The sequence below is a fragment of the Penaeus vannamei genome, chromosome 35 (assembly GCF_042767895.1).
Source record: "Penaeus vannamei isolate JL-2024 chromosome 35, ASM4276789v1, whole genome shotgun sequence".
In the NCBI taxonomy this organism is placed as follows: domain Eukaryota; kingdom Metazoa; phylum Arthropoda; class Malacostraca; order Decapoda; family Penaeidae; genus Penaeus; species Penaeus vannamei.
In genome coordinates, this window is record NC_091583.1 from 350936 (window position 1) to 363435 (window position 12500).

A 12500-nucleotide genomic window follows, 5' to 3' on the forward strand; every position below is an offset into this window, starting at 1 on the left:
GGGTGTGAGGTTTCTGCGGCGTTTCAAGCAACTTCTCAATCCTGCACAGGTGTTTGATCTCATGAATGGTGGACCAGTTCTTGGGTAAGCTGTTCAGTTGTACCAACTCGAAGTAGAAGAGCATATATGTATTATTGTCTGTTTGTTGTACAGATGTTTTTTGTGACTGATAATTTATTATTAATTTTGTGTGTGTGTGTGTGTGTGTGTGTGTGTGTGTGTGTGTGTGTGTGTGTGTGTGTGTGTGTGTGTGTGTGTGTTTCAATTATGGTCTACTTTTGATTATGAAATTGTCTTTGTTGCTGATAAAGTAAGATTGGGGTCCAGCACTATACATGTTGATGTTATGAATAGGAAGTGAAGCAGAAGAGTAATAGGCAGAGAGAAAATAGAAATGGAATGCAAGAAAGGAAAAATTGTGTAGGTAAAGAGCTTGTTCAGAAAGCGACTGAATTTAGTTTCCACTGAAGCATTATTAGCTTCATAAATTAGGTTAGATAAAGTGTTGTTTTAGAGAATTTATGTTTGAGTTTATTTCAGAATCTTGGTGTAATTTGGTATTTTCTGTATGCCTGGTATATTTTGTTGCTTATGGGTATTGTGTCTATTACATAAGATATCTAAGTTATATCTGATTCATTATAGGATTTTATTATTGTAAATTGATTATCCATGTTTTATATCTGTATCGTCGGTTCATTTACTTCTTGATTCATTGTTTATTTGATAAGCGTTTGCAACTCTGTGCTATTTTTTTATGATGTATACTATACTTGTGTTTTTTGATGACCTGTTACAGTCTGCGGCTGTTCAAGTGCTTCAACCCCTTCAGAATACTAATATGTAGTGGAGACGGCTCTGTGGGATGGGTGTTATCTGAGATTGACAAGCTTCATATGACAGTAAGTGGAATTTCACAATTTTCAGTTGCTCTGACTTTTTTTCTTTTTTTTTCAAAGTTTTGACATCATATATTTTTTTTTATGTAGTAATAGGGTATATATATATTCTACCTAGTTGGTATTGTGTTTTAGATTGAAAGTGTGATCTGTCAGAAACTGTTTTCTTGTGAGTTGTTTTTATTCAAGAATAAGTAACCCCAAACTTTATGGATTCTTCCCGACAGCTTTTGTGCAGTCTATGGAAAGTCTAACGTGATTAGTGAGAATTCCCCGTTTCCCTCCACCCTCCTTCTCCCAAAGTAGCTTAATTTTTATCCCACCTTCTGTTATTTTGCAGTTTTGAGAATCATAGAAGAATTAGGTGTGTGTGTGTAGGTGCTGGTTAGGTGTGTGCACATGAGTGAGTGAGTGAGTGAGTGAGTGAGTGAGTGAGTGAGTGAGTGAGTGAGTGAATGAGTGTGTGTGAATGATTGTGTGTGTGTGTGTATGTGTGTGTGTGTGTGTGTGTGTGTGTGTGTGTGTGTGTGTGGTTGTGTGTGTGTGTGTGTGTGCGTGCATGCATTTGGAAATGATTTATTTGAATATTAAATGGGTTGAGAGTGAGGCAAGATGAATAGATCAAGAGAATTGGAGTAAGTAAGAATAGAAGGGAAGTGAAGAGGAAATCAGAATAAAATGGAGAGTGAGACAGCTTCCTATGCAATAAAATAAGCTTTCCTAAAGAGTAGTCTTTTGAATTCATGCCGTCCAACCTGATTATCATTGTTCTCATTATTTGTTTTTAGTTTTGATCTTTGTTATTGCAGTTTGCTTTTTTGTGTTATAACCACAGCTTTAATTTGTAATCAGAGCTTTTCTTTCTTTTTTTTTTAACAGATATTATGCTTTTTTATTTTTTAACAGATATTATGCTTTTTGTTTTTTAACAGATTATGTCTTCTATGTTTTCAATTCATTCATTATTCTCTAAAATTTCTTCACATTTCACTTCCTCTCTCCTTCCACTCATCTTCCTCTCCACAATTTCCCCTTTCATTGCTTTCTCTTTCTTGCCTTGATCTTCATATTCCATTTCTTTTCCTTCCTTCCCTTATGAGGGGCTGCGTTCAGTTTCACATTCATATTTCTTTGGTTATTCATATAAGTGAGTAATTATAATCTTCACTCATTTTTCTCTAATGGTTTTGGAGGCAAGGTGCAAGGACCTCTCCCCCATCTAAGATATCCTTAAGAAATATAGACATCATAGTGAAAAGGAAAGGATGCTATCAGTAATGGTAATGATTATAAAGATATCTACCATTGCACAGGGATGACTTGGCTATAAATTTATGGTTGTGAATATTGCTCTTAGTTTTAGGTTTGGAAAGGGCATCCAGGCAGGGCAGTGGTTTCTCGTTCTCAAAACCCAAAAACCTGGCATGTGGCTCTGTGTAATGTGGGAAACCCATTGTGAATGGGTCAAGGATGTACTAAGAAACTGGCATTTGTAAGATAACTTCATTGTTAGTATCTTTCCCTTTTATTTATTTATTTATTTATTTATTTAGGGAGAGGGCCATGTACTCCAGCTTCCCTTATTTCTGATTAGAGGAAATCGTTGAAGTATCTCTTCCTGCAGGCTGGGTATTTGGTGACCTTTTCTGTATCTCCTTGGGTGGTATAGGACAAGTGATTGCTCACACTAGCTGGTGAAATGTAGTGGTAAGCTCCCCAGAAAGTTGTCCACTGAAGGGATGAACTACAGCAATTTTAGCAGAATCTTTGGAGACATGGCTTCCTTTGTAATTTTCTTGCACTTTATTTGGTTTGCTCTGTGGTTTGGATTCACATATGCATTGACCTGAAAAGTATTAGAGGAGATTATAGTGCTTATGAATTATTTTCCTCATTATGTGAAATGAGAATGATTAACATCAGTAGGTTTGACTATATAAAGCAATAGCTCATCTCACAGTTAACACCTGGGACATTTATCAGTTGAGATAATTGAAAAAATTATATATTTTTTTATTTTTCTTTTCTTAATCATATATTAGAATTGAAAGTGTATGTGCAGAGTTTAAGAATACAGAATGTTCTATTTTTGCCTATATCAAAATTCCTATTATATATTGCACACAAAACAGTTGTTGATTTCATTAAGCTTCGTCAGAGTAGACGCTAAATATTTCATAGTGAAGTGGGAGTGAGAGCTATGTAATGAGGGCACTTAGTTTCCAGATTATGACGTAGCCCAACTCAGTTATTGTTAAAGATCCTCTGAGGGAATGCCGGAGGGGCAGTGGAAAAAGAACAAGAATAAGAATGAATGGGTTTCCTTGATAGCATAATGGGAGGAAGTCAGTGCACCTTGCTTCAGAGATTATCAGTATGATGAGCAAAATAATTGTATTTGTAATAAAAAAAAGTAAATCCATTTGATTGCAATAATACATTTTCTTTTTTTTACCTCTTATTAATTATGCTCTCCTCTCTTCTCTGTTTTTTTTTTTCTGTCTTCGTCCATTTCCTTCTCCTTCCCCCTCCCTTTTCCTTTTCTCCTTTTCTGTCTTTTTCCTCCTCCCCTTCTTTTTCCCTTTCCCATCCCCATCCCCATCCCCATCCCCATCCCCATCCCCATGCCTTTCCCCTCCCTTCTCTTCCTTTCCCGTACCTTCCCTTTCCTTCCCTTCCCTTCTCTTCCTTTCCTTTCCTTTCCTTTCCTCGTCTTTCCTTTCCTTTCCTTTCCTTTCCCTTCCCTTCCCTTCCCTTCCCTTCCCTTCCCTTCCCTTCCCTTCCGTTCCCTTCCCTTCCCTTCCCTACCCTACCCTACCCTACCCTACCCTACCCTACCCTACCCTACCCTACCCTACCCTACCCTACCCTACCCTACCCTACCCTACCCTACCCTACCCTACCCTACCCTACCCTACCCTACCCTACCCTACCCTATCCTATCCTATCCTATCCTATCCTATCCTATCCTACCCTACCCTACCCTACCCTACCCTACCCTTCCCTTCATCTTACCTTCCCTCCCCTCCCCTTCCCTTCCCTTCCCTTCCCTTCCCTTTCCCTTCCCTCCCCTTTCCTTCCCTACCCTTCCCTTTCCTACCCTTCCCTACCCTGCCCTACCCCACCCTACCCCACCCTACCCCATCCTTCCCTCCCCCCTCTTTCTCTTCCGTTTCACCTTACCTCCTTTTCTCTTTTCAAGTCATCCACCTGCATCTGCTTTCTCCTTGTATGCTTCCCCAGAACATTTTTCTTTCTATTTTTAGGATTACTTTATGAAATCTGTGTCCATGAATTTAATTTAATTTTTTTTTTCTCTCTCGTCCTATTCCTATGTTATGGAGCCGAAAAAGTGAAATATTAACCAGGCCTCGGCAAAGTAGGTCAGGTATTATTAACTCTGTTAGTAGTTTCCTTTGGGCACAGCTTCATGTGGTGTTGATAATCTGACAATCACTGAGCAACATCTCAGCTTCTCTGAATTCAAGGGGAAAAAAAAACTATTTGAGATCAGGTAGAAGAATTTTTGACATGTTACATATATAGGTCTTGTATTGTATTCAGTTGTCTTGCCAGCTGAGTCAAGGAGCTTTGCTTGAATCTAGTGATTTTGACTTAAATTTAGTTTCCCTGTTTAGCGAAGATTTGACTTGTTTATTCATGAAAAGAGATGTTGTTTAGATTGTGAGATTGTTCACCTCAGGCATGTGGAACAGTACTGGCAATGACCCATGAACGAAATAATTTAGTTTACCTAACCCTGTAGACCAATGTAATACAAATATTGTTCTTCTGCTTAATCTTTTTTCCTTATGATTAACACAGTAAATCCTTTCCACAAGGTAATTAATTTCCTATGTACATTCGTAAAATAAGGTATGGGGAATTTTACTTTTCAAAATAAAGATATCACTAATGATTAAAAATATTCCAATACAGTAAAACACAAAGAAAGAGTTTAGGGAAGCCTTTTGCATTCTCTCTCGGTTTAAGTACAAGTCAGATCAGAGAGGAGCATTAATCAGACTTATTTATATTTACTATTATTTATAGACTATTTGTATTTTATATCTGATTGAAAAATTTTTGTTTATAAATTAGTTATATTTTATATATATTGAAAGGACGGGCATTCTTCTTGATCCAATTTTTGTCAAATGCCATTATTCTTATGTTTTTAATGATCTGATTTCAGAATTATGTTCAACAGAACTTTATATCTGGAATAAAAACAATGATAATGATAATGATAAGAAATATGTTTATAGAATGAATGCATTAATTTGTTAAGGACAGAAAGATTTAGTTTCATGTGTACACAGGATGGGAAAAAAGGAAGGCTCAAAACAAAGTAACTAAGAAATGGGAGAATTTGCAGATGAAATTACTCTTTCCTTATTCACTCTGTGTCATACATTGACTTAAGTACAGCGATGTTCTATAATGTGTGCCCACAGGAAAAAGTGGTACTTATAAAACTGATAGAAAATGGAAAAAGATTATGGTAAGACTGCTTATTCCATTTTACCAAAATACGAGGGTTACCTTATATTTTCCTGTATGGGAAAAGAGTATTTGGCTTTTGGCTGCTTCATTTAGGAATAAATGCTTGAGTTTATAATTGCCTTAATGACTAATTTTAAATGTATGTAGAATCATAGTAGGTCTTGGAGTACGTGAAGTGTTAAAAGATGAACAAGATCATTCTGCGACTATGCTGTATAAGTGAATTATGAGTGATATGCACATGTGGCTGTATTCTTATGATAATGTTAATTTAGGTGCAGAGATACTCTTTGTAGATTTTCACATTTTGTTTTAATTATTTCATTTGAGTTTTGATATTGTATATAATGCAATGCTTCATACTCTCATTTACTCACTTATTCACAAATTACATCTACACTTTTTTTTTTTTACTAGCTATCTAATCAATGTTTTTTGTATATACTTTATTATTGGTACTTGTGTCTAGCTGAGGCTGATTGGGTGTTGGAAGTTGTGGCAGAAAAAGTGACAATTTAAGGAAAATATTGGCATTTTAAGCATAGTTCTTGTTCACATGTTGTGTGAGAGTGATTGTTTATGATTTTTTTTTTTTTTTTTTTTTTTTTTTTTTTTTTTTTTTTTTTTTTTTTTTTTTTGAGGGTGTTATTGTATTTTTCACTAATGTTGATTTGTCAGGGCTAGTAGGAAAAAATAGAAATGAGAGTACAAGGGATGATATCCCTGCCATTCTGAAGGTTGTGACAGGTTCTGTGTAAATATGTAAAAACAAAAAATCATGCTTCCATGAATTTTTTCCTGGGAATTCTTCAATCAAAATGTAGTCCACACACATTCTGTAAGGCTAATGATCTTCATGTCTGATATTTTAGTCCTTACTCTTGTGGATTTTGCATTCCACTTTTTCCCCTTTAAGTTTCCTCTCAGACTTCTTTTCCTTCCAGAGTAATGGACTTCACGTTTTGTTCAGTGTATGATCATTTATATAAAATACATCTCCTTGATTTCTAAAGCAGTAATGTTTACTCATTATACTTTATGTAAATTCTTGGTAATTTGCAGGTACTTTTTTAAAAGCTTAAACAGCATGTAATGTAGAATATATAAATTCTATTTAATAGATAATTACTCTTGTTATTAAAGCTTTTAACTAGCACATGTTTCTATTTTAGTATGAGATAGATAGACTTCACTATAAATTTTGTGAATTCATAAGCATATGTACTGAGTAGTTTATGCCAAAATTAGAGGTTATTAAATTAGTAAAGTTTGAATATAAACTATAATTACCTTATAAAATATATATATTAAAGATTTTTGGGGAGAAAATGTATTTTTGGATAGCCTGTTGAAGAGGGATAGAATCCATAGGTGTCTATTAGAAATCTGAATGTATTTTCAGAAAAGATCATCCTGGAATAATATTTTGTTAGCTTTATGATAGTCTATATAGACCTTTAGCTTATTATCAAAGCAGTGCAGAATATTTACTATTCACCTTTTTTCATCATAATAAAGGAGTGATTTCTCTGAACAGAACCAGTGCCAGATAGGAGTGCTACCTCTAGGCACAGGGAATGACCTGGCACGTGTGCTTGGATGGGGCTCTGCCTGCGATGATGATACACACTTACCCCACATCCTGGAGAAGTATGAGCGTGCAACAACCAAAATGCTGGACAGGTAACTGGAGTGACATGGTTTGCAGAAGACAGAAAAAATTAAGAGAGAAAGAGAAATTAAACTTATCATTACTTTTATAATTTCCATGCTAAATTTATGGCTCCCAGGAAAGGAAGAGGGATTGCATATTAGATCATCTATGTTCTCTCCACTTTTGTTTTTGGTATGAGGATTGCCTTACATAAGTTCTTGATGGAATTTCCTATTTCTCCAAAATTTAACCCAGCGTAGTTTTGTTTTGTCAATTCTTTTGACACAAAGATGGCTTCACAAGTGTTTAGTTGCCATGGATTCAGTTACTAGAACTACCAAATCTCACTTGTTAATCCATTCTATGAATTCCTTTGTTGAAAAATTCTGGTATGATTATTATTGTTAATAATGTTATGAGATCCTTTTTATTTTAGAATTATTAGTTATACTACTGATAATAAAAATAAGAGTTTTTCTTTCTTAAAATACAAAGAATGGTGTTAACACGTCAGATCAGATAGGCCTAGGGATTGACTCTTCTACCTAAGCACTTGTGGAACCATTAGTGTTGTAAGCAGAATTAGGAAATGAAAATCACAGTGGGCAGGGTATTTATATATACCCTCCTAGCATCAGCAGATAAATTGCACTGACAGGTTTCCAAGAGTTTAGATTCTTAATACTCGACTTCACAGATGGAGCATCATGAGCTATGTCAGCCACGTATCTCTGAGCGGAGAACAGCAGCTATCGACCATGACATCCCCTTCCTTACTATCCCAAGTTGCAGCCTATGAGGATTCAGTTGGTGCTCATTTGGCAACCCTGCTACAGTCAGATCAACACTCTGTTGTCATATCATCTGCAAAGTAAGACTGGCATCAGATAAGACTTCAAATTCTGATGTTGGACTTTTCTGTGATAGGAAGCAATGTGAAATTCATTATCTTTGAAGTCATCATCCATTACTTTTACAGTATTTATGTACAAAGTAAAATTTATCTTGTTAGAAAAAATGTGCCATAACATACATTGAATTTTATCTTTCTGTTGATAAGGATTAGTAGACATGAGATTGAAAGTTTCTAGGCAGTAACTGATACCCAACCATATTTCCAGAGTCCTTTGCGAGACAATCAAATCCCTGATAATGAAAGTGGGTAAGAGTTGGGGAGACTCATCAGAATCACAAGATGGTGCGGCATCATCAGAGGATTCACTAACAGCCAAATGCGCGGTGCTCAATGACAAGCTTGACCTGCTTCTCCGTGCCTTGCATGAAGAGAGTATAGCCTCAATGTCCACTGTCAGTAGTGTGCAAGAAGATTCATCTTTTGTAGATGAGGTAGAGAAACTCAGGTCTTAAACTGTCTGAATATGATGAAGTCTTGTGTTACATGCTATTTTGTCTCTGTCTGTCATCTTTTTTCCCTTCTCCTCTTCTCTCTTTTCTCAGTTTCCTTTTTTTTTCTTTCTACCCATCCTCATCCTCTTCCACCACCTGTACCTCTAATCCCAGCTCTTCCATCCCTCCTCCTCTTCCTCCACCTCCACCTCCTCCTCCTCTTCCTCCTCGTCCACCTCCACCTCCTCCTCCTCTTCCTCCTCCTCCACCTCCTCCTCTTCTTCTTCCTCCTCCTCCTACTCTTACTCCTCCTCCTCCTCCTCCTCCTCCTCCTTCATCTCCTCCTCCTCCTCCATCTCCTCCTCCTCCTCCTCTCCCACCACCTGTACCTCTAATCCCAGCTCTTCCATCTCCTCCTCCTCCTCCTCCTCCTCTGCCTCCTCCTCCTGCTCCTCCTCTTCCTCTTCCTCCTTCTCCTTCTCCTTCTCCACCTCCTTCTCCTCCTTCTCCTCCTCCTCCTCCTCCTCCTCCTCCTCCTCCTCCTCCTCCTCCTCTTCCTCTTCCTCTTCCTCTTCCTCTTCCTCTTCCTCCTCCTCCTCCTCCTCCTCCTCCTCCTCCTCCTCCTCCCCCTCTTCCTCTTCCTCTTCCTCTTTCTCCTCCTCCTCTTCCTCTTTCTCCTCCTCCTCCTCCTCCTCCTCCTCTTCCTCTTCCTCTTCCTCTTTCTCCTCCTCCTCTTCCTCCCTCTCCTCCTCTTCCTTCCCCCCTTAATAGTTCAGGAAGCAAAACTCACAAGAGAAATACCCCTTGGTTGCAGAGCCCTGATACGAGTGTTGATCTGGACAGTGCTGAAAGGACCAGTTTGTGTAAAGATGAAAAGAATATATCTAACATTCACCAAAGAAAGAAGACCAAAACGGTATGGAAATGATTGATTGTTTTGTTATTGGATATAATGCCTAGAGCTGAACTGAAGACTATTACTTATTTATTTATTTTTTTATTTGATGGAATCAGAATATCATATAAGCACCTAGAGATGTTTTTTTTTTATGCTGTGTCAGATATCCACTTTTAAGAAACATTAGGAAGTCTTATAGACATCCTTTATTTCTCTATTGAAGATAATATCAGTGGCCATGTATGCACAACCTTATCTTTCACATTAATGTTGAAACTAACCAGACACCTTACCTTCTCACAGAAACACTTTATAGAGCGTGATGCTTTAATGTCTAGAGCAAATAGCCTGAAAAAAGCTGTCAGAGAAATCATAGAACACACTGAGAGAGCCGTTGACAGCCAGAATGAACAGACCTTCAGTCGACAGCAGCCACCCACTATCAGGCTTGAGCCATCTGAAGATGACCCCTCACATGAAATACAGGCTCCGACTATCACACACTCAGGTTTACAGGTAAAAGAAGAAGAGGGTGTTTTTGGAATGTATTAGATAGGTGTTTGATTTATCTTTTAAGCAGGGTAATAAGATAGAAGGAACATCTCGGAAATGAGAAAACTGTTGATATAAAAAAGCACATTTTGACTTGTAAATGAACTTCAGATCTAACAGATTTTTCCATCTAGTTTTGTCTCTGTAATTTTTTTATTGTAAGGTTGTCTTTTCAAAGACTGATAGGATGAACTGTGTAAGAATCTCATTGGGATTATAAAGATTAGTGAGTCAAAAAGCAGATATTCTTATCATAGGATACCTCAGTCTTTTATTAATGATGATTAATGATGAATAGCTCATTTATTTACAAGGAAAAGAACCAGTCTATTTGCAAATTCTTGAAGGGAACAAATGGTAGTATGTGATACTGTTTCTAGTATATGTAGGTCCTTAGAGTGCTTGGTAGACACACCTGTATGATAGAATGTCACTCATCCTTTGGTTATTTTATTATTCAGTTACCCGAAATTAGATTAAAGAAAAATGAAGTGCACATTTCCCTGTAACATCTTCGTAAATATAGAATATTTTTGGTTATAACTGCTTTGTTGCATTTGAACTGCAGGAACATGTATAGTGTATATAATATGTACTTTGCTCTGTTTTCTTGTTTATTGATTTTCCCTTCCACTTAGATTTGTATGTATTGATTATTATTGCTCATATTATTGCATTTTATTAACAGTATTCCTTATTTCTTTTGTACTGTAGCTATGCTATTGACAGCACATGTATTTTTTTTTTATTGACACATTTGCATATTCTTCCAAGTATGCATGTGGAAGTAGGTAAATGGTAACTTATATTGTGATTCCTCTTGTAGGTCCTGCCCACCATCGATGCTTCTTCATCTGAGCCATCGCCGTGCCCCTCCCCCCTTCCTGCTCCCGGGTTGCCTCCATTTGTTTCATCCATCACCACAAACTTCCCCCTCCCCCCCGTCTCTCCTCTCCCATCATCCCATCCCATGTATTCCATCCACACTCAGCAGCTCTCTGGCTCTTCTTTCCTCCAGCTCCCAGGAGGAAGCTCACCTCCCCTTGACACAGCTGTTGATGAGACTGTGGAACAACTGAGGTTCCAATACCAAGCCATCTCTCCCCTGCCTGACCTGCGCCGTGAGAGTCACGGGGAATTTGAGTTTCCCCCGACCCTCCCCGTTCCCAGTGAGTTTGCCGATCTCTCCAGGAAGAACAGCATGCAAGAGGGGAGAGAGGGTGAGCGGGGCCCCCCAATATCCTTTGAGGACATTGAAGTGCAGATACAATCCTCCACTGACAATCTCTTAGACGTAGGTGAAGACGAGCCTTACACTTTTGAGGAAAAGTCCATCACAGAAATCAGGGACTCACTTGTTAATTCCTTGAACAACTCACTAGATATTGATGAGGATTGGGAAGAGGATGCAGCAGAAGATAGGAATAAGGAGCAGACTGATGAAGAACAGAAAGTTGATGATACTCAGGAAGATGATAAGGAAAAGACTGAAGCAGGAGATAGTGACGAAACAGACAATACTGTAAGGGAGACTTGCAAATATGAGGCCAAGGATGATGAAAATGGCAACACAGAGGACACGACACCAGAAGGAGACATCAGTGTCATTGAAGATGTGTCCACTAATGTAGAAGATGAAGACTTTCCCACAGTAAGAGAGAACCTTGAAACTGAAGAATATGAGACTGAGGAGGTTCCTCAAAGAGAAGATCCTACAGGAGAAGAGTCACATGAAGAAATTCAGACTCCAGAAGTCCCTCTTGCTGAGGCTGAGACTTCAGAAAGCATTGAGGATGAGCTAGAAGATTCTGTACCTCCTCCTTTAGAGCGTTATGTGGAGGGTGCTGAAGCCACAGCAGAAGAAGACCAAGACGAGGAGAAAGGTGAGGAGTGTGAGTAGCCTCTTTGTTTTTGTTTCTGAAGACTGAAAGCTTATTGGCAGATGTGCATGATTTTTTGTAAATGTTTATAAGTAAAAAAAGAAGAGATTTCAGAGACAGTGATTGCTTTATAGCTGGAATTCATAATGAAAATTGATATCTTAAATGAGAATTAGCTTGTTGAGATAGTTATGCTTTTCATCATCCAAGCTTCAATTTGATTGTATGTTAAACATGAATTAGCCATTTTGCTATATGCTGTTCACATACAAGAATATGTTGCCCTCATAGGAAATAAGTTGCTCCATGTACTTTCATCAGCTCCAAAAGCTTCTCAGTTTTTTTTTATGCTTTAAGACACTTAATTTTAGGATGTGAAATTATATCACTCATGGTTATAGAAATGCCTTAGATTTCATAAATTTTAACTGCCTATTGAACTTGCATAGTGTAAATTTGACACACACTTGTCAGTCCTTAGGAAAAAATAGTCATGTATTTTCTCATAAGGTGTAATATCTATCCACCATTTTCTTACAAGTTTGGTGCCCAACCAAATTTCGTATGTACTTTTATTTCTGACAGCTTCCCTCCTTTTTATTGCATACGATGATCCCAAAACTTGTTAATGACGATGGCAGTGCATGCTTGCTTGTAGGGCTTGTTATTGTAGTTAGATTGGTGTTCACTTCATGTATATTGGTGTTTTTAAAATATTTGTTCACGTGTCAAGTTGGTGTTTATTATATATTATATTATGCGCC

General features: G+C 37.6%; 1 protein-coding gene across 1 annotated transcript in view; it reads left to right on the forward strand.

The window, feature by feature from the left end:
* LOC138859310 (diacylglycerol kinase delta-like) overlaps positions 1–12500 on the forward strand; it is a gene marked incomplete at its 5' end in the record, with an annotated part of 12672 nt that overhangs the window by 85 nt on the left and 87 nt on the right. Inside the window, 8 exon segments of the mRNA XM_070113927.1 lie at positions 1–84; positions 800–902; positions 6943–7088; positions 7757–7930; positions 8181–8406; positions 9221–9322; positions 9608–9820; positions 10683–11748. The exon segment at positions 1–84 is cut by the window's left edge and continues 85 nt beyond it. Of these exon segments, the coding sequence (XP_069970028.1) occupies positions 62–84; positions 800–902; positions 6943–7088; positions 7757–7930; positions 8181–8406; positions 9221–9322; positions 9608–9820; positions 10683–11748 (2053 nt within the window).